This window comes from Oncorhynchus keta, chromosome 22, assembly GCF_023373465.1.
Source record: "Oncorhynchus keta strain PuntledgeMale-10-30-2019 chromosome 22, Oket_V2, whole genome shotgun sequence".
Lineage (NCBI taxonomy): Eukaryota > Metazoa > Chordata > Actinopteri > Salmoniformes > Salmonidae > Oncorhynchus > Oncorhynchus keta.
This window is the reverse complement of record NC_068442.1, coordinates 18,597,435-18,624,110: the sequence shown is the minus strand read 5'-3', so window position 1 is coordinate 18,624,110 and position 26,676 is coordinate 18,597,435. Positions and strand designations below refer to the sequence as shown.

The 26,676-nt window shown below is 44.2% G+C and overlaps 1 protein-coding gene across 2 annotated transcripts in view; it reads right to left on the bottom strand.

Moving 5' to 3' along the window:
• The window catches only part of LOC118370953 (low-density lipoprotein receptor class A domain-containing protein 3-like), a 146,471-nt gene that overhangs the window by 16,795 nt on the left and 103,000 nt on the right, over positions 1–26,676 (bottom strand). Inside the window, exon 4 of one of the 2 annotated variants that reach the window (XM_052474841.1) lies at positions 25,930–26,061. In XM_052474841.1, coding sequence (XP_052330801.1) covers positions 25,930–26,061 — 132 coding nt within the window. Of the gene's footprint in view, positions 1–25,929; positions 26,065–26,676 lie in introns of both variants that reach the window. The other variant, XM_052474840.1, reaches the window with a different exon arrangement.

The window sequence follows — 26,676 nt, the reverse complement described above, 5'->3', positions numbered from 1 at the left end:
TCCAAATGACTCAAATGATGTCAGAAGCTTCTAAAGCCATGACGTCATTTTCTGGAATTTTCCAAGCTGTTTTTAAAGAAACATTCAACTTAGTGTATGTACACTTCTGACCCACTGGAATTGTGATAAAGTGAATTATAAGTGAAATAATCTGTCTGCAAACAATTGTTGGAAAATTACTTGTGTCATGCACAAAGTATATGTCCTAACAGACTTGCCAAAACTATAGTTTGTTAACAAGAAATTTGTGGAGTGGTTGAAAAACAAGTTTTAATGACTCTAACCTAAGTATATGTAAACTTCCGACTTCAACTGTATATGGCTCTACTCAGCTCTGCCTGTGTGGAAGAGAAGGCAAGGTGGCTCTTGGGATGTTGCAAGATTCCCTCGTTGCATTGTCAAGTCTTTCCGTTCACATACCCCTCTCTCTCTCTCTCTCTCTTATTGGCATGGAAACCTATGTTAAGCAATACATTTTTTTTTACAGTAAACATTACACAAAATTCCCAATAGAATAAAGGCATTTCAAATGTCATACTATGGCTATTTACAGTGTTATAATGATGTAGAAATAGTTACAAAAGGGAAAATAAATCTTCACTGGTTGCACACTTCTTGTGGCTACAGGTCACACATCTTTCTGCTGTGATATTTCACCCTATAGATATTGGAGTTAATCAAAATTGGATTTGTTTTTTCGAATTATTTGTGTATCTGTGTAATCTGAGGGAAATATGTTTCTCTAATATGGTCATATATTTGTCAGGAGGTTAGGAAGTGCAGCTCAGTTTCCACCTAATTTTGTGGGCAGTGTGCACAAAGCCTGTCTTCTCTTGAGAGCCAGGTATACCTACAGCGGCCTTTCTTGATAGCAAGTTTATGCTATTGGTACCTTAAAAAAAGGTAGCGGGATGGGGCTGGAGGAGAAGGCTGCTGTCTTATCGGCTCGTCACCAACCGTGCTATTTTGTTCGTTTTTTTGCGTTGTTTGGAACTTGTTTTGTACATAATGTTACTGCTACCGTCTCTTATGACCAAAAAGAGCTTCCGGACATCAGAACTCCGAATGCTCACCTCAAACAAGACGTAGACGTCTTCTTCAATGAGTCGGACCGGAGGGATATAATACAGACACCCAACCAGGCCCAGATCCCCGTTATTCGCTGGAGAAGGAAACACAGATTTTGCGGAAAGAGATCAGGGGAGGATCTGGCGACGAGTGGCTAATCTGCCCATGCCTTCCGTCCTGCTCGCTAACGTTCAATCGCTGGAAAATAAATGGGACGAACTGAAAGCACGTTTATCCTAAACTCAGAAAAAAAAGAAACGTCCTCTCACTGTCCACTTAACATGTGTAATTATTTGAATGAACATAACAAGATTCAACAACTGAGACATAAACTGAACAAGTTCCACAGACATGTGACTAACAGAAATGGAATAATGTGTCCCTGAACAAAGGGGGGTCAAAATCAAAAGTAACAGTCAGTATCTGGTGTGGCCACCAGCTGCATTAAGTACTGCAGTGCATCTTTGTGCAGATTTGCCAGTTCTTGCTGTGAGATGTTACCCCCCTCTTCCACCAAGGCAACTGCAAGTTGTTCCTAGACATTTCTGGGGGGAATGGCCCTAGCCCTCACCCTCCGATCCAAAAGGTCCCAGGGGTGCTCAAAGGGATTGAGATCCAGGCTCTTCACTGGCCATGGCGGAACACTGACAATCATGTCTTGCAGGAAATCACGCACAGAATGAGCAGTATGGCTGGTGGCATTGTCATTCTGGAGGGCCATGTCAGGATGAGCCTGCAGGAAGGGTACCACATGAGGGAGGAGGATGTTTTCCCTGTAACGCACAGCGTTGAGATTGCCTACAATGACAACAAGCTCAGTCCGATGATGCTGTGACACACTGCACCAGACCATGACGGACCCTCCACCTTCAAATCGATCCCGCTCCAGAGTACAGGCCTCGGTGTAATGTTCATTCCTTTGACGATAAACGCGAATCCGACCATCACCCCTGGTGAGACAAAACCGCGACACGTCAGTGAAGAGCACTTTTTGCCAGTACTGTCTGATCCAGCGATCCAGTTTGTGCCCATAGCCGACGTTGTTGCCGGTGATATCTGGTGAGGACCTGCCTTACAATAGGCCTACAAGCCTCCAGCCTCTCTCAGTCTATTGCGGACAGTCTGAGCACTGATGGAGAGATTGTGCATTCCTGGTGTAACTTGGGAAGTTGTTGTTGCCATCCTGTACCTGTCCCGCAGGTGTGGTGTTTGGATGTACCGATCCTGTGGTTTACCACTGCGAGGACGATCAGCTGTCCGTCCTGTCTCACTGTAGCTCTGTCTTAGGCGTCTCACACTACGGAAATTGCAATTTATTGCCCTGGCCACATCTGCAGTCCTCATGCCTCCTTGCAGCATGCATAAGACACGTTAATGCAGATGAGCAGGGACCCTGGGCAACTTTCTTTTGGTGTTTTTCAGAGTCAGAAGAAAAGCACCTTCAGTGTCCTAAGTTTTCATAACTGTGACCTTAATTGCCTACCGTCTGTACGCTGTTAGTGTCTTAACGACCGTTCCAAAGGTGCATGTTCATGAATTGTTGGGAAACAGTGTTTAAACCCTTTGTGAAGAAACCCAATGAAGATCTGTGAAGTTATTTGGATTTTAACTAATTATCTTTGAAAGACAGGGTTCTGAAAAAGGAACATTTATTTTTTTGCTGAGTTAACCAACGGGACATTAAAAACTGTAATATCTTATGTTTCACTTAGTCGTGGCTGAACGGCGACATTAAGAACATACAGCTGGTGGATTATCGGCAAGACAGAACAGTAGCCTCTGGTCAGACACACCTACCACCACAGACCGATGCTGGTACTAAAACCGCAGTCAAAGAGCTGTATACTGTCATAGGCAAACAGGAAAACGCTCATCCAGAGGTGGTGCTCCTAGAGGCCGGAGACATGAATGCAGGAAAACTTAAACCATATTTACTTGATTTCTAATCAGCATGTTAAATGTGCAACCAGAAGGAAAATAATTCTAGACCACCAATACCCCACACACAGAGACGCATACAAAGCTCTGCCTCGCCCTCCATTTGGCAAATCTGACAATAATTCTATCCTCCTGATTCCTGCGTACAAGCAAAAATGAAAGCAGGAAGCACCAGTGACTGTGTCTATAAAAACATTGGTCAGATGAAGCAGATGCTAAACTACAGGACTGTTTTGCTAGCACAGACTGGAACATGTTCCGGGATTCTTCCGATGGTATTGAGGAGAACACCACATAAGTCACTGTCTTTATCAACAAGTGCATCGAGGATGTCGTCCCCACAGTGACTGTACGTACATACCCAACCAGAAACCATAGATCACAGGCAACATTCACATTGAGCTAAAGGGTAGAGCTGCCGCTTTCAAGGAGCGGGACTGGAAGCTTATAAGAAATCCTGCTATGCTCTCGAACGAACCATCAAAAAGGCAAAGTGTCAATACAGGACTAAGATTGAATCATACTACACCGGCTCCAACTCTCATCGGATGTGGTAGGGCTTGCAAACTATTACAGACTACGAATGGAAGCACAGTCATGAGCTGCCCACTGACACGAGCCTACCAGACAAGCTAAATAACTTCTATGCTTGCTTCAAGGCAAGTAACAATGAAACATGCATGAGAGCATCAGCTGTTCCGGATGACTGTGTGATCACGCTCTCCGCAGCCGATGTGAGTAAAACCTCTAAACAGGTCAACATTCACAAGGCCACAGGGCCAGATTGATTACCAGGACGTGTACTCCGAGCATGCGCTGACTAACTGGCAAGTGTCTTCACTGACATTTTCAACCTCTCCCTAATACAAACATGTTTCAAGCAGACCACCATAGTACCTGTGCCCAATAACACTAAGGTAACCTGCCAAAATTACTACCGACCCGTAGCAGTCACATCTGTAGCCATGTAATGCTTTGAAAGGCTGGCCATGGCTCACATCAACGCATTTATCCCAGAAACCCTAGACCCATTCCAACTTGCATACTGCACCAACAGATCCATAGATGATGCAATCTCTATTGCACTCCATACTGCCCTTTCACACCTGGACAAAAGGAACACCTATGTGAGAATGCTATTCATTGATTCATTGACTAAGGATCCTGGGACTAAACACCTCCCTCTGCAACTGGATCCTGGAATTCCTGACGGGCCGCCCCCAGGTGGTGAGGTTAGGTAACAACACATCCGCCACACTGATCCTCAACATGGGAGCTCCACAGGGGTGCGTGCTCAGTCTCCTCCTGTACCCCCTGTTCACTCATGACTGAACGGCCAGGCACGACTCCTACACCATCATTAAGTTTGCTGATGACACAACAGTGGTAGGCCTGATCACAGACAATGATGAGACAGCCTATAGGGAGGAGATCAGAGACCTGGCAGTGTGGTGCAAGGACAACAACCTCTCCCTCAACATGATCAAGACAAAGATGATTTTGGACTACAGGAAGAGGAGGACAGAGCACTCTCCCATTCTCATCGACGGGGCTGTAGTGGAGCAGGTTGAGAGCTTCAAGTTCCTTGGTGTCCACATCACCAACAAACAAACATGGTCAAAGCACATCAAGACAGTCGTGAAGAGGGCATGACAAAACCTATTCCCCCTCAAGAGACTGAAAAGATTTTGCATGGGTCCTCAGATCCTCAAAAGTTTTTACAGCTGCACCATCGAGAGCACCCTGACGGGTTGCATCACTGCCTGGTATGGCAACTGCTTGGCCTCCGACCAGATTGTAGTGCGTACAGCCCAGTACATCACCGGGGCCAAGCTTCCTGCCATCTAGGACCTCTATACTAGGTGGTGTCAGAGGAAGGCCCTAAAACATTTACATTTAAATGAAAAAATAAATAAATATATGATATATATATATATATATATATATATATATATATGATAAAAAAGTCCACAACTGGCAGCTTCATTAAATAGTACCCAGCAAAACACCAGTCTCAACGTCAACAGTGAAGAGGCGACTCCGGGATGCTGGCCTTCTTCTATTTTGACTTGTGAGGCGTCTGTTTCTCAAACTAGACACTCTAATGAACGTGTCCTCTTGCTTAGTTGTGCACCGGGGCCTCCCACTCCTCTTTCTATCCTGGTTAGAGCCAGTTTGCGCCATTCTGTGAAGGGAGTAGTACACAGCGTTTTACGAGATCTTCAGTTTCTTGGCTATTTCTCGCATGGAATAGCCTTCATTTCTCAGAACAAGAATAGACTGACGAGTTTCAGAAGAAAGTGCTGATGCTCCAGATACTCAACTAGTCTAAAGAAGGCCAGTTTTATTACTTCTTTAATCAGACAACAGTTTTCAGCTGTGCTAACATAATTGCAGAAGGGTTTTCAACTTAGATTATCGAACACAACGTGCCATTGGAACACAGGAGTGATGGTTGCTGATAATGGGCCTATGTACACCTAAAACATCTGCAGTTTCCAGCTACGATAGTCATTTACAACATTAACACTGTCTACACTGTATTTCTGATAAATTGTATGTTATTTTAATGGAAAAAAAGAATAGCTTTTCTTTCAAAAGCAAGGACATTTCTAAGTGACCTCAAACTTTTGAAAGGCAGTGTATGTGCGGCTGTCATGTTGAGGTCCTTGCTGCAGGGGCGGGGGGCAGAAGGGGTATAGGTGTGATCTGAGGAGGCCTATATAGAGTGTGGCCAGGATTTGCTTGGGGGGGTCTCAGCTGGTTGGGGTGGGGCTGGTGATGCTGTGGTCTGGGTGTACATTTACATTTACATTTAAATCATTTAGCAGACGCTCTTATCCAGAGCGACTTGTAGGTCTTCTTGGCATGTGCCCTCTCAGTACAGGTCCTTCTGGAGGGTGTCTGGCTGGTCTAGGTGAGGTGTCCATGCTCTGAGACTCCTGTGTGAGGTGCTGGGGCAGCAGTTGAGGGTGCTGCAAGTGGGGGGCCTGAGTCATACTCTCCACTGCGCTCTTGGCTATTTTGATCAAGTATTCCTTCCTCCATCTATTCCCTCCTTTACACCCTCTCCTTCAGTATCTTTGTTTATATGTATTTCCTTACCCAGTAACTAGCCCATCTCTCTCTCTTTTTCGCTCTCTCTCTCAGCTAATTTGCATTTGACTGTAAATCAAGTGCGCCTGGAAATAGCAACCCCTCCCCCACGAGAGAACAACGGTCAATCAGGAAACGCAACACAGAGAAAATACTCTCGAACGCAGTTCTCCTGGCTACCCAAAGCACAGAGTGCTGCCTGCTTACCAGGAACATTTGACACTGGAGGAGGGACAGTCAAAACGGAACCAATTAAGATCAATGCTTGCACAATGAATTATGTATGGATGTATGTGAGAGAGCTGCGGAGCTAGATAAAAGCAAGGGGTCTGCCAGTGGGGGGCCCGAGTTATACTCTCCACTGCACTCTTTGGCTATCTTGATCAAGCATTCCTTCCTCCATCTATTCCCTCCTTTACTCCCTCTCCTTCAGTATCTTCATATTTATGCCTTTCCTTACCCAGTAATTAGTCTCCCTCCCTCCACTGTGCAGCCTGAGCACGCATGCACACACAGCTGCTCCACATATAAACACACACATTTGATCACATACAGACACTCAATCACACACACAGCTGCATTGTTTTTGCTCTTAGTGATAGCTCTGTTGTTTGATATGATAATACGCCACAATAGTCCCTACACGCAGCTTTTTTTTTTTTTTTGGGGGGTGAGCACCAAGGAAAGCATACAGTATATCGACATCTTTAGTCCCTCTTCAAACATCCAATATCAACGGATGTTTCTAGTGACCAGGCTGACAGCACAGCCACACTACAACACAGCCACACCACTATACAAAGGAGCTCAGGAGAGAGAGGCCAAAGGTGACACATACTCAGAGAACACACTCTCTCTTTCTGACTTTCTCTCTCCACGCCTCTGGTGTGTAGGAGTCCAAAGAATCCTACCCCACAGAGACACTAGAGAAGGAAAAGAGAGAGAACATAGAGAGAGGGGAGGATAAAAATAAAAACCACCACAGGAGCAGAGCGGAATTACCATTTCAAGCATCGTATACAAGTTTTCCCTGTGAACACAGACTACTAGAGGAGAGGAGAAGAGCAGAGGGGGGAGGAGGGTGGAGAGTGAATCAGGATGCATACAGGCCCCCACTGGCAAACAGGGATCAGAACAGAAGAGTTGTATGTGTTGGGAGGGAGACACATTTCTGTTGTTTGCTGTAACTATGGAAAGTAAAGTTGTATTGTATTGTGTGTGCGTTTGTCATCACCTATCAACACACCTGGCCTGTTTATACTGTGTGTATACCACACATGATATAGTCTAGTAATGTACAGAGACACACATGGGTGCCCTCCTAATGCGTTTTAACCTTGTCCACAGAAAGAGAGAGTGAGAGAGAGAGAGAGAGAGAGAGAGAGAGAGAGAGAGAGAGAGAGAGAGAGAGAGAGAGAGAGAGAGAGAGAGAGAGAGAGAGAGAGAGAGAGAGAGAGAGAGAGAGAGAGAGAGAGAGAGAGCGCGGAGAAGGAGAGAGCGAGTCCAGTTGAGCTCAGTAATTACTATTAATGAAAGCAGCGTTGCATGCAGGGACTAATCCTGCTCTCCTATTCACTCTCTGGGCCTCAGGGACACAGCCCAAAATCTCATATCCTCCGCTTTCCCACCTCTCTCCCTCTTTTTAACCCCTTTCTCCCTTTCCCCCTCCTCTTTCCCCTAAATCTCATTGTGTCCCTCTATCTCCTCATCCAGGCTCTCCACCCCTCCTAACTCCCTCCCATGCCAGTTCCTTTCCTTAATCCCTTTACTCTTATTTTTGCTCTTTACAACATACTTTTTAAAATTCTTACCCATCTCTCTTCCTCATCTTCGTTTGTCATCCCCTATCAACTCTATCAGTCTCTCCTAATTCTTCCTCATCTTTCTTCAACTTTCCTGTCTGTCTCCCACCTTTTCTTCCTCACTCGCACTGACTCTTAATCAATTTCAATTAAATTTATTGGCATGGGAAACATTGGTTAATATTGCCAAAGCAAGTGAACAAGATAATAAACAAAAGTGTGTTGGGGTTTGTTCTTCTTGTTCTTCACTGGTGGCCCTTTCTTGTGGCTACAGGTCACAAATCTTTCTGCGTTGATGGCACACTGTGATATTTCACCCTATAGATATTGGAGTTTATCAAAATTGGATTTGTTTTCAAATTATTTGTTGGTCTGTGTAATCTGAGGGAAATATGTCTCTCTAATAAGGTCATATATTTGTCAGGTTAGGAAGTGCAGCTCAGTTTCCACCTAATTTTGTGGGCAGTGAGCACATACAGTGTCTTCTCTTGAGAGCCAGGTCTGCCTATGATGGCCTTTCTCAATTGCACGGCTATGCTCACTGAGTGTGTACATAGTCAAAGCTTTCCTTAAACCAAACTTCTCTCTCTCTCTCTCTCTCTCTCTCTCTCTCTCTCTCCCCATCTATCTATTGCTCTCTACACAATGAATCCGGAGGGTTATATTTTGTACATCTCCATCAACTCCCTATTCTTTCTCTCCCCTCCCAGCTCTCTCTCCGGCTCTCTGCTGCTCCCTTGCTTTCATCTCCCTCACATTCCACTCTTTTTCATCCCATATTCTATCTCATTCTCCCCCACCCTCCTCCTCTCGCATTTCTATCTCTCTACCGTTCTCCGACACACAATCACTCTTCCTGCTCTCCTGGGCACGCTTTGGTCTCGCTCTACTCAAGCCTTTTTCCTCCTGCATTTCCCTGACGGATACACACACTTACACCTCCACCATCCTGGAGACGTACGCGCACGCACACACACCTCTCTGATGGATACGAACACTTACACCTCCACATACTCCCTGAACGATTCAGACACTTAGCTCCATACCCACACACTCCTCCCTGTCTGCACACCTACACCATATAGTAGTGTGTTGTCAGGACACAACATCTATTAGTATTAGCCTATTAACAGTAATCATAGTGTCAATGGCACAATACAAACACATTGACGAGAGAGAGAGAGAGAGAGAGAGAGAGAGAGAGAGAGAGAGAGAGAGAGAGAGAGAGAGAGAGAGAGGCAAACATAAATACATAAACATGACCTTGTAGTGGTGGGCCCAGCCTCTGAAGTGACTGTACACACTGTATGCAAGGATTTCCTTTGTGTTGTCTTAGGAATGCTGCATTATCTCACCAACCCCCTCTTGTCACATCTCTGTGAACCAAGTGATGCTTTTGCTTTTACATCTTGTAGGCCAGATATCTGATTGGATGTTCACTTTTAGAGTATTCTATTGGTCAACGACTCAGATTTTGAATCCAAACATGGTGGTCAAATGTTATGAAAGGGGCTTAAATTCATGGTCTGTCTCTCTTTGTTCCTGACCTGCTGTGGTGAGATATACTCTGTCTCTTTCCCTCTCTCTCCCATGAGTTATGGGCCATTTTTTAAATGTAACTAGGCAATTCAGTTAAGAACACATTCTTATTTGCAATGACAGCCTAGGAACAGTGCATTAACTGCCTTGTTCAGGGACAGAATGACAGATTTTTCACCTTGTCTGCTTGAATCTTCCATTACTGGCCCAACGCTCTAACCACTAGGCTACCAAGCCATGGTTTCTTTGTATCTCTCTCTCCCTTTCTGATCATGCATATACTGTAATTATTGTTAATGCTTTGTAACTTAAACTTGTGCTTTGTTTGTGAATTTATTGAATTTTACAATGCAATTAAATCTATTTGCCTTTCATAGACAACTCTCAGACCTTTCTTGGTAGTTTATTCCTGTAACTGAACAATAGTCCTGCTTGCGTGATGTTGAATCATCTTTATGGAATGAGAAACATTGTAATAGACTCTGTCATATTAATTGCATAGTCTTATCACAGGTCGCATGTGTGGTACGCTATATATAATATGACAATATTTACCCCACTACAACCCAATGCATCATGCTTATTAACTCATATTCATTAAAATTGATGGATTCACTCGCTCCTTCCTCTCCATGGTGTCCCTAGAAACAATAGCAGCTACTGTATGTTGGCACTACCATGTTGACCTGAGCCTTGCTGTTGAAAAACCTCTACAGTGTCCGACTTTCGGCTGTCGCCGATGCAGCTCCCCCTACTTCTCACACCGACTTTCGTCAACAGTCGGCTACCTGAGTCTTATTGCCCAAACACAACCCGTATTTTACGTCAGATGGCGTCAATCCTAGGCAAAGCATATCTCTCGACCGATCTGCCTTGTCGGTCGTGGAACTCACATTCAAATTTTTTATATTCCAGAACGAAAACATAGTTCCTATTTTTTTTAAATATCACTGCGCTCTCGTATGACTCTCCATGAAATAGACAGAATAACTAAATTATTAAAAACGTTATTACAGTGATTTTGCAATTGTGAGAAAATAAAACACTATGCGGTGGCTAGCTCCTGCACAAATTCTGTGCAAGGACGTCAGTCACCAACGTGGACTTGATCTGCTGCTTAGCTAATGTTTGCAGCTAGTTTACTGACATGTGTAACGTTAGTTATCTAGCTAGCTCTACCTTCAACAGTTAATGACATAAAAAGCTTGGTTAGCCTGTTTCAAATATCCTGAAGTTGTAGACACGCAGCCCCAAAATTAGGAGGGACAGAAATCAGTCTGTAAATCAGCATGTTTCTCCACTAACGCTAACATGCATCTTTGTATTGTTGGGTCAACTGAGTACAGCAGCTGACTCAGGAGGCTACTGCAATGACTCGCGGCAGAACAGCTGCTTCATGAAAACTCTTAATAAGGTTAGCATTAGCACTACTACAGTAGCTTACTAGCTAGCGTTTGTTGGAAGCATTCTACATTATGCTGCACTAAGTAGGTAGCTGGTTGGTTAGCATCATATCAGTGACTGGCTCACCTAGCAATGTAATGTTGGCGTTGGTTCCCATTGTCTAACGTCAGAAATACTGCTCCATGAAACACAAAAATCCTTAGCTAGATTTAAAACGGTGGGACTAAGACGTCCTCAACAGACAAAAAGTACACATTATTGACAGATGTATTGTTCTACAGTAGCTTAGATTAATTTATACTGTTTTTTGGCAGAAATGGGGTTCAGAGGGGTATGTCACCGATGTAATATTTTTTAGCCAAGCTACTTTGGTTCTATCCCATTACCATTTGTGAAATTCGAGGCAGAACAGTGCAGATGGAATCAACGCGCTATCTGGCGTAAGACAATGACAGACACTGGCATTACCTCCCAGTGATTAAAAGTTTTTCAGCCTGTTTGACTTGTGATAGCCTATTCTATATGACCTTCTGAAGCTATTCTGCTGCTTATGGATGAGCACATTAGGCATGTCACCCAGGTAAAGTAATGATATGTTAAAAATAGTGCTGCTGGTGAAATGGCCTTCTGGGCACACCTCTTAGAGTAGGTCTATTTTTAACACATTCATCATCAACCCTGCTTCCCAGATGAATGAAGTCATGTGGATCACACCTCTTCACTCTAATCCATTAATTATTCTTAATGAAACATTTTATTAAAATGGCAGAACGTTTTCTTTTGCATACCTCCTAGGCTAAAGCGGTCTGAACTACTAACAAGCTTCCTTACTATGCAGAAGTGTTTCAACATTATAACAACGGGGTCAAGGTCTAATTATTCCATGCGTCTTGAGTTACTTGATAACACGTTCTCTTCGGCAATTACGTTCTGGCCAAGAGGTTGAGATGGTTATGTAAAGGACAGGCTGAGGGGAGAGGAGGCACAGTGGAGAGGTTCCTGAGCCCTATTCAAACACACAGATAATGGGTATGGAAGAGCAGGCTCTGCTCGTGCACACACACACACACACACACCGACACACACTAGAGAGGAGGCTATTAGTAACAGTAAAGCTTATGCCCCGACTGGAATTCCTCTTCATGTCCGTGGGTGGAGGTTGTACCAGTTGACCACCATCGTCATGGTGACTGAATGAGGTTGGATGTAGCAGAGAAAGGTTGTTCATTTTGGGGAGCTCAGACAGAGTGGAATGGCTGGCCATCGTTTAAGGACATGGGGATTTATGGCCAAGACAGTTAGGCCTTTACACTGACGCTCAGCCATGGTATAGGTTAGAGCAGGGTTATTCAGCATAGGTGTCTGCAGCCCCCCCAATGTTTTTATGAATATTGCTAGCAACAACATAAACACATTTTTTATGACATACTGTATCTACAGTAGAAAAGAGAAGAATATACTATTTGTAGTAATGTCAACTTTATTTTTTAACTCCTAATATTGAGCAACTTACACTCACTGGAGTAGCTAACATAGCTGCTGGTAAGGTTTCTTGACTTGGACATTTTTGCCAACACATGGTTAACCTTTGTTAAATTAGCTAAACAGCTGCTCTTAGCGAAAATGTGTTTTGAGTTACCTTTTTATCTAATGGGCTATGTTACAGTTTACACTTCCTCTTCCAATTATAATGTTGGGAGGTCAAAATAATGAAAATATCTACCAAATCTATTAAAACATTTTTTTTTTGCTAACATATGATGGGGGTCCCTGGGTCGCCTGTTTGCCTGGGAGAGGCTCCCTGGGCAATAAAATAATGAAGTCGCCTAGGTTAGCGGGCTACTTCTAATGGAGGATCAGGGTGGGGAGGGGGGAGAGGAGAACAACAAAAGAGGGAAGAGAAATGTGGGTACACACACTGAAAGTTGAACAAGTTGAACTCCCTGGGCAGTAGCGTGTCCAACCTCTTCTATTCGGCTCTGTCCACTGAGTGTTGGCTCTGATAAACTAGCACTATTATATTCCACTCCCCTCCACCATTTTACGCTTACTCCCACGGTATTCTCCCTCTGTCCTCGTCTTCTGTGGTAATGACGGCACAAGACAGACCCACACCTTACGCACAGATGCCTGCATGAACACACACACGCAGCACACACATGCACGCACACACACACACACGAAGCACACACACGCACACATGCTGCACACACACACACACACCTCCACCATCCTGAAGATGTACGTACAAGCACACACACTTACACCATCCTGGAGACGTATGTATGCGCACACACACACACACACACACACACAAAACTCCCTTGGATTAACTTGTCATTTTAATCTATGGTGCCTATTCTCTGGCCCAAATTCCATCAGAAATCAATGAGGGATATGGAGGCTGATAAGCCATTAAAAGTAAATGGATACCAAAAGCGATGAACACAGCCCATGAATCTGTAATCACACTGACATTCTGGATTCAGTTTATATATCAGCGTGATGGCAGGTCCTAATGTGTGCTTTACTGTGGACTCTAATGGTGAGGTGGAAATGAGTGTTATATATCGTCAGTGTACACACAAATCTGTATAAATGACGCCTGTTTATGAGCTGGTGTAGACGGCTGGCCCTGGGATCCAGGTTTCTCATAGATAATGGTTATGCAAAGCAGAAGATGCAGCTGTGAATCTCCTCTCACACAGAGGAAGGTGATATTGAATATATAGATGTAGATTATACTCTGTAGACGTGGTGCTTCTCTGGAGTTCAAAAGAGGCTCTCGGAAGTTTTACTAAGAGGAAGGAGAGAGAATTCTGTGTCCAAAACTTCTGAACCCAAGGATTCAGAAGCCAGCTTCAAGGGGTTCTTAGACAGACAGTATGTAGTGGCAGATATAGGAGAGAGGTTTAAAAAAAAAAAAAATTAAAAGGGGGGGGACAACTCTGTTTGCACATATGTTTACATGGGGGGTGAACGAGTGGATTACTCAAATCGATGGCGCCAAATAAACTGACCTTTTGGGATATAAAGAAGGATTGTATCAAACAAAACAATCATGCATGTTTTAGCTGGGACCCTTTGGATTGCAAATCAGATGATTTTCAAGAAGTGAATATTTAGTCGCTATTTGTGATTTTCTGAAGCCTGTGCTGGTTGAAAAATATTTTGATGTGGGGAGCCGTCCTCAAAAAAATCACATGGCATGCTTTTGCTGTAAAGCCTATTGTAAATTGGACAATGCAGTTAGGTTAACAAAAATTTAAGATATAACCGATAATAAGACACTTGTATGTACCTAGATGTTTAATATCCATCATTTTTATGATTATTTATTTGAATTGCGCGTCCTCCAATTTCACCGGACGTTTTCGACAGGTGTCCTGCCTATCCCAGAGAGGTTAAAGGAAAAGTATGAAGGAATTGACAAGGAAAGTATGAAGGGGAAAGCTATGCTATAGTATGAAGATGAAAATGACAATCATTCAAATAGAAACATGCAACATGTCCATAGCCTATTTATTAGCAACACTGATTGTCAAGGGAGAGAGAATTGGAAAGATTTTACTGTGAGGAACTATTATAATTTGAAAGGATGTAAAAAAAAATCTATTTAAAAAACAGACCTTTGTTGATATGCTGTGTGAGGTGAAGAAACATTACTAAGAAGCCCAGCTAGGCAGGTACTTCTACGCTTGAATCGGCGTGCACGCTCCGTCAACATGAGCAGGACAAAGACAGCAGACACCTGCTTGTTGTTCACATGGAGTGCATAAATGATGGTTATGAAATAAACCAAAACTTGTTTCTCATAAGTGTAGCAGGTTGTGAACGTTTCCACTCAGAGAATGAGAACAGTAAATTACTGTAATTAATACATGCATTAACAGAAATTAATGTAACCAAATGAGAGAGATTAACGGTAAATTGCCTGTTTTACAAGCAGTAGATTACCACATGAGCAATGTTCCCTCTCAGCTGTGCACGTGCGTGGGTGAGCAGTAGCACTGAGACTGCTGCGCAGCTCCCTGAGCTCCCTGGACTGGTTTGCAGAATGCAGAAGAAATATCAGCCCACAAAGAGAAGCACGAGATTGAAATTCACTCAACTTTCCTGTTAGAGTTTTCCCTGTTAGTTAACACTATCAACGTTTCCCTTTACTGTGGCAATTGTGTTCGAGTCAATGCAATATTAGCCACTTTCAATGCAACATACCGTAACAAAACAAACTATGCAAGAGATTTTGTTATAGGCAGAACGCATAGGAGTAAGATTCTATTGGCACGACTCAATGGCACAGCCAATCAGAGCTGCAGTAGGCCTACCTGCAAATGGACCATTGCCATATATGAATCTGCGCTATTTACCTCACATCAACACCATTATCCCAGAAACCCTACATCCACTCCAATTTGCATAGCGCCCAAACAGATCCACAGATGATGCAATCTCTATTGCACTCCACATTGCCCTTTCCCAACTGGACAAAAGGAACACCTATGTGAGAATGCTATTCATTGACTACAGCTCAGCGTTCAACACCATAGTGCCCTCAAAGCTCATCACTAAGCTAAGGAACCTGGGACTAAACACCTCCCTCTGCAACTGGATCCTGGACTTCCTGACGGGCCGCCCCCAGGTGATGAGGGTAGGTAGCAACAAATCTGCCACGCTGATCCTCAACACTAAGAGCTCCCCAGGGGTGCGTGCTCAGTCCCCTCCTGTACTCCCTGTTCACCCATAACTGCATGGCCAGGCACAACTCCAACACCATCATTAAGTTTGCTGACGACACAACAGTGGTAGGCCTGATCACCAACAACGACGAGACAGCCTATAGGGAGGAGGTCAAGAGACCTGACCGGGTGGTGCCAGAATAACAACCTATCCCTCAACGTAACCAAGACTAAGGAGATTTTTTTTATTTTTTTATTTCACCTTTATTTAACCAGGTAGGCTAGTTGAGAACAAGTTCTCATTTGCAACTGCGAACTGGCCAAGATAAAGCATAGCAGTGTGAACAGACAACACAGAGTTACACATGGAGTAAACAATTAACAAGTCAATAACACAGTAGAAAAAAAGGGGAGTCTATATACAATGTGTGCAAAAGGCACGAGGAGGAAGGCGAATAATTACAATTTTGCAGATTAACACTGGAGTGAAAATTATCAGATGGTCATGTACAGGTGGAGATATTGGTGTGCAAAAGAGCAGAAAAGTAAATAAATAAAAACAGTGTAGGGATGAGGTAGGTGAAAATGGGTGGGCTATTTACCAATAGACTATGTACAGCTGCAGCGATCGGTTAGCTGCTCAGATAGCAGATGTTTGAAGTTGGTGAGGGAGATAAAAGTCTCCAACTTCAGAGATTTTTGCAATTCGTTCCAGTCACAGGCAGCAGAGAACTGGAACGAAAGGCGGCCAAATGAGGTGTTGGCTTTAGGGATGATCAGTGAGATGCACCTGCTGGAGCGTGTGCTACGGATGGGTGTTGCCATCGTGACCAGTGAACTGAGATAAGGCGGAGCTTTGCCTAGCATGGACTTGTAGATGACCTGGAGCCAGTGGGTCTGGCGACGAATATGTAGCGAGGGCCAGCCGACTAGAGCATACAAGTCGCAGTGGTGGGTGGTATAAGGTGCTTTAGTGACAAAACGGATGGCACTGTGATAAACTGCATCCAGTTTGCTGAGTAGGGTGTTGGAAGCAATTTTGTAGATGACATCGCCGAAGTCGAGGATCGGTAGGATAGTCAGTTTTACTAGGGTAAGCTTGGCGGTGTGAGTGAAGGAGGATTTGTTGCGGAATAGAAAGCCAACTCTTGATTTGATTTTCGATTGGAGATGTTTGATATGAGTCTGGAAGGAGAGTTTGCAGTCTAGCCAGACACCTAGGTACTTATAGATGTCCACATATTCAAGGTCGGAACCATCCAGTGTGATGATGCTAGTCGGGCATGCGGGTGCAGGCAGCGATCGGTTGAAAAGCATGCATTTGGTTTTACTAGCGTTTAAGAGCAGTTGGAGGCCACGGAAGGAGTGTTGTATGGCATTGAAGCTCGTTTGGAGGTTAGATAGCACCGTGTCCAAGGACGGGCCGAAAGTATATAGAATGGTGATTGACAGAGTCGAAAGCCTTGGCAAGGTCGATGAAGACGGCTGCACAGTACTGTCTTTTATCGATGGCGGTTATGATATTGTTTAGTACATTGAGTGTGGCTGAGGTGCACCCGTGACCGGCTCGGAAACCAGATTGCACAGCGGAGAAGGTACGGTGGGAATCGAGATGGTCAGTGACCTGTTTGTTGACTTGGCTTTCGAAGACCTTAGATAGGCAGGGCAGGATGGATATAGGTCTGTAACAGTTTGGGTCCAGGGTGTCTCCCCCTTTGAAGAGGGGGATGACTGCGGCAGCTTTCCAATCCTTGGGGATCTCAGACGATATGAAAGAGAGGTTGAACAGGCTGGTAATAGGGGTTGCGACAATGGCGGCGGATAGTTTCAGAAATAGAGGGTCCAGATTGTCAAGCCCAGCTGATTTATACGGGTCCAGGTTTTGCAGCTCTTTCAGAACATCTGCTATCTGGATTTGGGTAAAGGAGAACCTGGAGAGGCTTGGGCGAGTAGCTGCGGGGGGAGCTGTTGGCCGAGGTTGGAGTAGCCAGGCGGAAGGCATGGCCAGCCGTTGAGAAATGCTTGTTGAAGTTTTCGATAATCATGGATTTATCGGTGGTGACCGTGTTACCTAGCCCCAGTGCAGTGGGCAGCTGGGAGGAGGTGCTCTTGTTCTCCATGGACTTCACAGTGTCCCAGAACTTTTTGGAGTTGGAGCTACAGGATGCAAACTTCTGCCTGAAGAAGCTGGCCTTAGCATTCCTGACTGACTGCGTGTATTGGTTCCTGACTTCCCTGAACAGTTGCATATCGTGGGGACTATTCGATGCTATTGCAGTCCGCCACAGGATGTTTTTGTGCTGGTCGAGGGCAGTCAGGTCTGGAGTGAACCAAGTTCTGTATCTGTTCTTAGTTCTGAATTTTTTTGAACGGAGCATGCTTATCTAAAATGGTGAGGAAGTTACTTTTAAAGAATGACCAGGCATCCTCAACTGACGGGATGAGGTCAATGTCCTTCCAGGATACCCGGGCCAGGTCGATTAGAAAGGCCTGCTCACAGAAGTGTTTTAAGGAGCGTTTGACAGTGATGAGGGGTGGTCGTTTGACTGCGGCTCCATAGCGGATACAGTCAAAGAGGCAGTGATCGCTGAGATCCTGGTTGAAGACAGCGGAGGTGTATTTGGAGGGCCAGTTGGTCAGGATGACGTCTATGAGCGTGCCCTTGCTTACAGAGTTAGGGTTGTACCTGGTGGGTTCCTTGATGATTTGTGTGAGATTGAGGGCATCTAGCTTAGATTGTAGGACTCCCGGGGTGTTAAGGATATCCCAGTTTAGGTCACCTAACAGAACAAACTCTGAAGCTAGATGGGGGGCAATCAATTCACAAATGGTGTCCAGGGCACAGCTGGGAGCTTAGGGGGGTCGGTAGCAGGCGGCAACAGTGAGAGACTTATTTCTGGAGAGAGTAATTTTCAAAATTAGTAGTTCGAACTGTTTGGGTATGGGCCTGGAAAGTATGACATTACTTTGCAGGCTATCTCTGCAGTAGACTGCAACTCCTCCCACTTTGGCAGTTCTATCTTGACGGAAAATGTTATAGTTGGGTATGGAAATCTCAGAATTTTTGGTGGCCTTCCTGAGCCAGGATTCAGACACGGCAAGGACATCAGGGTTAGCAGAATGTGCTAAAGCAGTGAGTAAAACAAACTTAGGGAGGAGGCTTCTGATGTTGACAAGCATGAAACCAAGGCTTTTTCGATCACAGAAGTCAACAAATGAGGGTGCCTGGGGACATGCAGGGCTTGGGTTTACCTCCACATCACCCGCGGAACAGAGAAGGAGTAGTATGAGGGTGCGGCTAAAGGCTATCAAAACTGGTCGCCTAGAGCGTTGGGGACAGAGAATAAGAGGAGCAGGTTTCTGGGCATGGTAGAATATATTCAGGGCATAATGCGCAGACAGGGGTATGGTGGGGTGCGGGTACAGCGGAGGTAAGCCCAGGCACTGGGTGATGATGAGAGAGGTTGTATCTCTGGACATGCTAGTTGTAATGGGTGAGGTCACCGCATGTGTGGGAGGTGGGACAGAGGAGGTATCAGGGGTATGAGGAGTGGAACTAGGGGCTCCATTGTGAACTAAAACAATGATAACTAAGCTGAGCAACAGTATACAAGGCATATTGACATTTGAGAGAGACATACAGCGAGGCATACAGTAATCACAGGTGTTGAATTGGGAAAGTTAGCTAAAACAGTAGGTGAGACAACAACAGCTAATCAGCTAGCACAACAACAGCAGGTAAAATGGCGTTGACTAGGCAACGGGGCCGACAGATAAAACAAACAAGCAGAATGGAGTACCATGATTAATGGACAGTCCAGCGTGCATCAGCTATGTAGCCAAGTGATCAGTGTCCAGGGGGCAGCGGTGGATGGGGCAGGGAAGCTGGACTGGCGAGTGTTATCCAGGTTAAAAAAACGAACAATGACTAAATAGCTTGTAGCTAGTTAGCTGGTTAGCTTCTGGAGGTTCTTGAGTGTGTTCTAAAAATTAAAAATAATAGCGACTCCGTATCACATTGGGTGAGGCAGGTTTCCGGAAGGTATAAACAAATAAAAAAATCGGAAAGAGATAGAAAGTACATATGGGTCCAGTGAGTGTTTGGGACGCGGCGATGCAGACGGTTAGCAGGCCTGTGCTAAAAAGCTAACAGTTAGCAGGCCGGGGTAAACAAGGTAGCAGTTAGCGGACCTGGGCTAAACAAGCTAGCAGTTAGCAGGCCGAATTAGCAAGCAAGGAGATAGCAAGGGCTAGAGAGTTAGCCTTTGGGGGACGTCGCGATGGGGTGAGTCTGTTTATTCCTCTTCATGCGGTGACATCGATAGACCGGTCGTGGACCCGGGTATTGTAGCCCAGGAGTATGCTACGGTGGTAAGCACAGGTGCTCTGGCCGGGCTAGCTTCAAGCTAAGTGGGTGGAAACGATAGCCAGGAGTAATCATCCGGGGTTGCGGTTTAGCTCGATAGCTAGTTGTGAAGATCCAGCTGAAAAACGTTCCGTTTGCGGTGGGAATCCGGGGATAAAAAATAAATAGGTCCGTTATGCTCTGGTTAGCTAAAGGTTAGCTGATGACCGGTTAGCTGAAGAACGCTAGCATAGCTGGTGGTTAGCTGGCTGGCTTCAGTTGAGGGGTTCCGGTTCCGGAGTAAATATAAATACTTTAGGAAAAAGTAGCTACATTGGGTGAGGCAGGTTGCAGGAGAGTATTTGGAAGCTTAGGTTTAGCAAAGTGTTTTTAAAGATATGCAAAGAAAAATATGTAAAAACGAAAAAGAAACAATATATACAGGGGACACGATACGACAGGACGACTTACTGCTACGCCATTTTGGATCAGGAATGATTGTGGACTACAAGAAAAGGAGCACCGAGCATGTCCCCATTCTCATCGACGGGGATGTAGTGGAGCAGGTTGAGAGCTTCAAATTCCTTGGTGTCCACATCAACAACAAACTAGAATGGTCCAAACGCACCAAGACAGTCGTGAAGAGGGCATGACAAAGCCTATTCCCCCTCAGGAAACTAAAAGGATTTGTCATGGGTCCTGAGATCCTCAAAAGGTTCTACAGCTGCAACATTGAGAGCATCCTGACTGGTTGCATCACTGCCTGGTACGGCAATTGCTTGGCCTCCGATCGCAAGGAAATTCAGAGGGTAGTGCGTATGGCCCAGTACATCACTGGGGCAAAGCTGCTTGTCATCCAGGACCTCTACACCAGGTGGTGTCAGAGGAAGGCCCTGAAAGTGTCAAAGACCCCAGCCACCCCAGTCATAGACTGTTTTCTCTACTACCGCATGGCAAGTGGTACCGGAGTGCCAAGTCTAGGACAAAAAGGCTTCTCAACAGTTTTTACTCCCAAGACATAAGATTCCTGAACAGGTAACCAAATGGTTACCCAAACTATTTGCATTGTGTGCCACCCTCAACCCCTCTTTTATGCTGCTGCTACTCTCTGTTTATCATATATGTAGAGCCACTTTAACTATACATTCATGTACATACTACCTCAATTGGCACGACCAACCAGTGCTCCCGCACATTGGCTAACCGGGCTATCTGCATTGTGTCCCACCACCCGTCAACCCCTCTTTTATGCTACTGCTACTCTCTGTTCATCATATATGCATAGTCACTTTAACCATACCCACATGTGCATACTACCTCACTAAGCCTGACTAACCGGTGTCTGTATATAGCCTTGCTACTCTTATTTTCAAATGTCTTTTTACTGTTGTTTTATTTCTTTACTCACCTACACACACACACACACACACACACACCATTTTCTTTCCTCCGCACTATTGGTTAGAGCCTGTAAGTAAGCATTTCACTGTAAGGTCTACACCTGTTGTATTCGGGGCACGTGACAAATACACTTGGATTTGAACTGGACTGTGTTTACAGCTGTGGTCTTGAGTAGATGTGTTTGTTTTGAGATCAAAGCAAGAAGTGCATGTAGCCACATGTGCAAATTTTGTTCATATCCTTTGCCAGTTAGTGAGTTATTAGCCCAGTTATATATAATTTGTAGTCAGCAATAGAGGAGTGATTGCTTCCCACAAGAGCACAAAACGTGTACATTTCTAGACTTCTTTGAAAAGCGAGTTAAGTAAAGAGCTTTTTTTTGGTCTTAAAGGGGCAGTGTTGTATTTAGAGACAGCCAAGTAGCCAATAGGCAGAGGGTAGCATAATGTGTCTGATTCTCTGTAATAATGGTATGGAAATAATAATACATTTTATTTAGTAAAGTGGTTTCTTGCATCAAACAACATTTTCAGTCACATCCTTGTCTGAAGGACAAGTGGATAAAGAGGTTAATGTCTAAAGTCTCATGGAATATAGGCCTACATTGAACATCACACATTGGCTGCTACTGAAGGCTGAATAATACAACAGCAATTTCCATGTTAAAATGTTATGGGATGCATTTTCTCCATTGTTTTTGATGGTAGGTCACTCTGGTAGGCCTACATTATGATCTCATAGTCACAGTAGACTACTTGGCCAATGTCTGTAACTGTAACTTAAAGTGGGCACAGCCTCAGTGTTCACAGTAAACGTGCACTGGAAGTTACACAGAATTTTCGCAACATTCAGGACTGGGCATGATCAGTGTTGATTAGTCTATAAATTAAAATATGCCATATCAAATTATACCATGCCAGGTTGGAGAGGACATGCCCGTTGTCCATTTGACACAACGCTAGCGCATTATAGGCCACAAAGCCAGAACAGCCTTGTTAAAGATGTTAAATCATTAATCAATAGACAGACACATCAAACCTTTTTGAAAAGAAGAGAGATTTATACTAGCAAGCAATTCAAATGTGAATTGTATAAAAGTCCACAAATCAAACCATATTTTACTGAAGTACCATAGCCTATAGCACCTATCATCAGTTGGAAAGCGGAGGAGATATAGAAAGTTGAATGGACAGTTGGCAAAACCATTGCTTATAATCCTTAGCAGACACTCCAGCTTATTAGGTCCAGTTTACCTCCATGAAAATGAAGCGAACAAAAAAGTATTGAACTCTTAAAATGAACGTAGGTTTTATTTAAACGGTTTTGATGGTTATTTTATTTACATGATGGTCTTCATCCATAACCGTCAGTGACATGGTTATTCAATTACCGTCACAGCCCGAATGTCAGCATCTTTCCCTGCTCCCTCTGGGTCTCTTCTTACATTTAATTGGCTGTCTGACAGTCCTCTATGGACCTGTAGGCCACTGATTACACTGATGGGGTCGGTGGCAGGGACAGTAATTTGACCAAATACATGTTGTGACAGTTGTATGGTTACTGAAGCAGCAACGGACATATTTATGACGAGAGGGTTTCAGTTCAGTATGACACTGCACTGCAGGCCTTGAATATATCATGGTGTATTGGTGTGTGTGTGTGTGTGTACTCTACAGCATCTTTGCATTTGTGAAGTGTGTGTGTTGCATATGATAGTGTTTGTACTCGCCACATATTTAGCATTGAAGGACTTCAGTTTAATGGTCACCAGGCCTCCAAACAATCAGGATGTACAGTGTGACCATCTGTGAGGGGGAGTGGTTAACATAGCAAGTCACTATGGTTCGATCCCTTAAAGTAATGCTGCAGGATAACCTTGATGAGGAAAGTTGGTTAAAAATAGGCTTTGTTGTGATGCGAAGGGATATGAATGTAAATGCCATGCAAATGTGTCCAACAAACATTGCATCTTTATTCAAATGTGCCTTAGATACTGAAATATGAGTAAGGTTTGGGACTGGGGACATGAAACAGAGCTTTGGTTGAAGGTGGATGCGAAAAAGAGCAATAAAGGATAAGTTTTCCAGAGCCTTTGTCAGCTCTGCTCTACATGAAGACACTAGCATAATCCACACTGCATTTCTGAATTCCTGCATGTTGTTTGGAATGTAAATATTTAATGATAAACTCTATTTCAAAATGGTTATGTTAAATTTTTCGAAAAAGTGGAAATGTAGATAACTTTAAAAATGATCTATGTTTTCTACAGTCTACTGAAGAGGGAGGTGCTGATTATTCAAACACGCACGCACACACAGACAGACGGGTGTGCGCATACAGGGAGAGTGCCAAAACAAAAGCCTTTGATGCCGGCGATCAGACAAAGCATGCAATGTCTTCAGAAATCCACAAAGCCAGTTGAAAGCTTACACAACCATCAAATCCTCCTTTACCTTATTTCTCTTTGTTTTGTTTCTCTCTCCAACTATTTCTCAGAACTTCAGCAGGGATGGTCATCAGATGTGAGAATGAATCACTCCAACATCACCATATGCATAATACACTGTGCCATTAGTCTACTGAGACAATTCAATGGCTGTACTTTGAAAGAATGTCCTTTCTTAGCAGATTTGAAACAACTTTCACCCATTCTGTGAATTAATGTTATTACTTAGAAAATAAACTCTCCAACTCAAAGAGAATACTTCATCCACAGTCTGTCATTAAGCAGCCCTCTGCATGTCTCTCACTATTTCACATTCACAAACTTTCTGATATTAAACTGCTGACGGTCAGGGAGTCATACTGGATGTATTATTGCTTTAGTGTGTGTGTATGTTTGGTGCTTGGGTATGTAGAGTGTTTCTCTGGACCCCAGTATTCAAGTGTGGGGGGGGGTCCTGTTCCTAACCCCCTCCAACACTGTGCACCCAAACACAGATTTGAGAGGAAAGGGAAATCTCTTTCTCTCAGACTACTGCCCACCTCTCTAAATGTCCCTCTCAGTCACTTCTATCTATTCAATTCCCCTCCTCCTGGCTTCTATTTCACTATTCCTCTGTCTTTGATCTATATCAGCTCTACCATCTCTCATTCTCACTATCCTTCTCCTATCTACCTCTCTTCCAACCTTGCATATATTTTATTCCTACCTTTTCTATTGCTCTCTATTTTTCTCGTCTTCTCTCTCTGTACACTCCCTATATTACACCCCCTATCCTTCCCTCTACATATCTCTCATATCCCTCTCTTAGCAGTTATTGGATCAGTGCATTTATAGATGCTTGTATATTGCTATATTACATTGTTTGCCACTTCCCCTCTTCCAAAACCAATTATGCAATAAATAAATAGATAAACAACATAGCGGCCATCCTTCGTGGCTGCCTAACAGTGCCAAATGACCTAAATCAGATTGTAGGAATGAAACAATAAAAATATAAATGCTGAGAGTAGGCTAGATTTAATTATCAGACACATTAGAGGCAGGTAACCCAAACAGCATTTGACTACAGGAGATGTCCGACCTAGCAGATACACAATCCAGGGAGGCGGCTAGGAGGACACCAGAGAGTAAGATAGGAGGAGAGGAGGTCAGGCTGAGGAGGAGTAGAAAAATGCAGTGGGGGTAAGGGAACAGAGGAGGAAGAGGAGAAGGAGGGAAGGAAAATGACACGTGGGGGTAGAAGAAAGGAGTAGAGGCAGAGAAAACGAAAAGGAGCGTGATGAGGAGAGGCGAAGGAGAAGAAGAGGGGAGTAGAGGCAGAGAAAACGAAAAGGAGCGTGATGAGGAGAGGCGAAGGAGAAGAAGAGGGGAGTGGAAGAGAAGAAGAGGGGAGTGTGGGGGAAGAAGAGGGGAGTGTGGGGGAAGAAGAGGGGAGTGTGGGGGAAGAGGAGAGGTAGAGACGCAGAGAACAAAAAGAAGCAGTGAGTGTGGGGAGTAGGACTGGAGGAGAATATATATATATATAGAAGAAGTGGGGTGTGGGGGGGAAGAGGACAGTAGAAGAGGTGAAGGAGAAGAAGTGGTGTGTGTGGAGAGGAAGACAGGATTGTAGGCTGAGCTCAGGTGTCTTAAAGCAGATATTATTGCCTTATCTGTCACCTGCAGCAGCTCAGCTATTATTTTAGAGAGAGAGAGGAACTGCTAGGGGAGGGAACATAGATGGTGTGTGTGTGTATACCTTTGGGTGTGTGTGTTATGTAGATTAAATTCCCCCTTCTCCTCCTCAGCACAGAGGGAAAATAAACACGGTAAACCCTGAGCTTCTCTGCTGTAATCTGTTCTGAAGGCCACGGGGGTCTGGGAGATGTGTATGGAGGTACATGTCAACTGTCTCTGCAGGAACAACAAGCTAGAGTCTTGCTTCTGACTGCAAAAGTTGGCTTGGAGTGTAAGAGGAAGCCAAGTATTGAATCCTGGCGAACACTGTTAAGGATAATAATGGTGCCCTGTGACTGTGATCCCGTTAGCTTGTAGCCGTGATAGTGTGTCGTTTGCGCATAGTTAGCATGCAGCTGCATACCTGCAGTGGTCAAGCAATGCTGCTATGTTTCAAGTAGTTGGCATGTAACTGTCGAATGGCTGTCTTTCTACAGTGGTCATTAGCATGTAGCCGTGTTTTAGCGTTTAGTTATGTAGCATATAACTCCTTACCTGCGGTGGTGAGGCAGTGTTCCTCGTCGCTGTTGTCCTGACAGTTGTCTTGTCCATTACACAGGAAGCTGCGGTCCACACAGCGCCCGTTACGACACTTGAAGCGAGCCTCCAAGCACACCAGCGGGTTACCTGCTGTGAGAGTACAACAACATGACTCAGAGGTTAGAGGTCAGGGGTTAGAGATTAGGTATGTGATAAACATACTGTAGGCATTGTTTTGATTTGTTTTTATAACCACTAGCTCCTTAACACTAGAAGTGCAGAGACCAAACTACACACAGCTCACCTGGCAGTTGCACTCGGACCAGAACCTACGACATCTGCAAGCGACATATTTATGGGAAGAGTTGCAAGAAAGAAAAAGCGACAAAGATGTGTCGACTCTTAGGAAAAGGGATAACAGCTAAAAGAGATCGAACTGATGCCATTGCATGAAGACAGATGCTTTACTGTAAGCACGAGTGAGGCCAAAAATAATATGTCCAATAAATGACAATAATGGACTATTTTTGCTTTCGTGCTGATTTGACTATTTATCAAGCCCACTTTGAACTGATACTGATGTTTAGGATAATGATAATTGATTAATTTGACAGTGTGTCTTGCTGACCGTGCGTCTTAGTGGTTTGGGTATTTGCATTTGTTGTGTCGAAGTTGTTACCGTGTTCCAACGCACATACTTTTTTTTTTTACATAGTTGTACAAAGGCAAAACCATGAATAAAATTGGTTTATCACTTCAAAT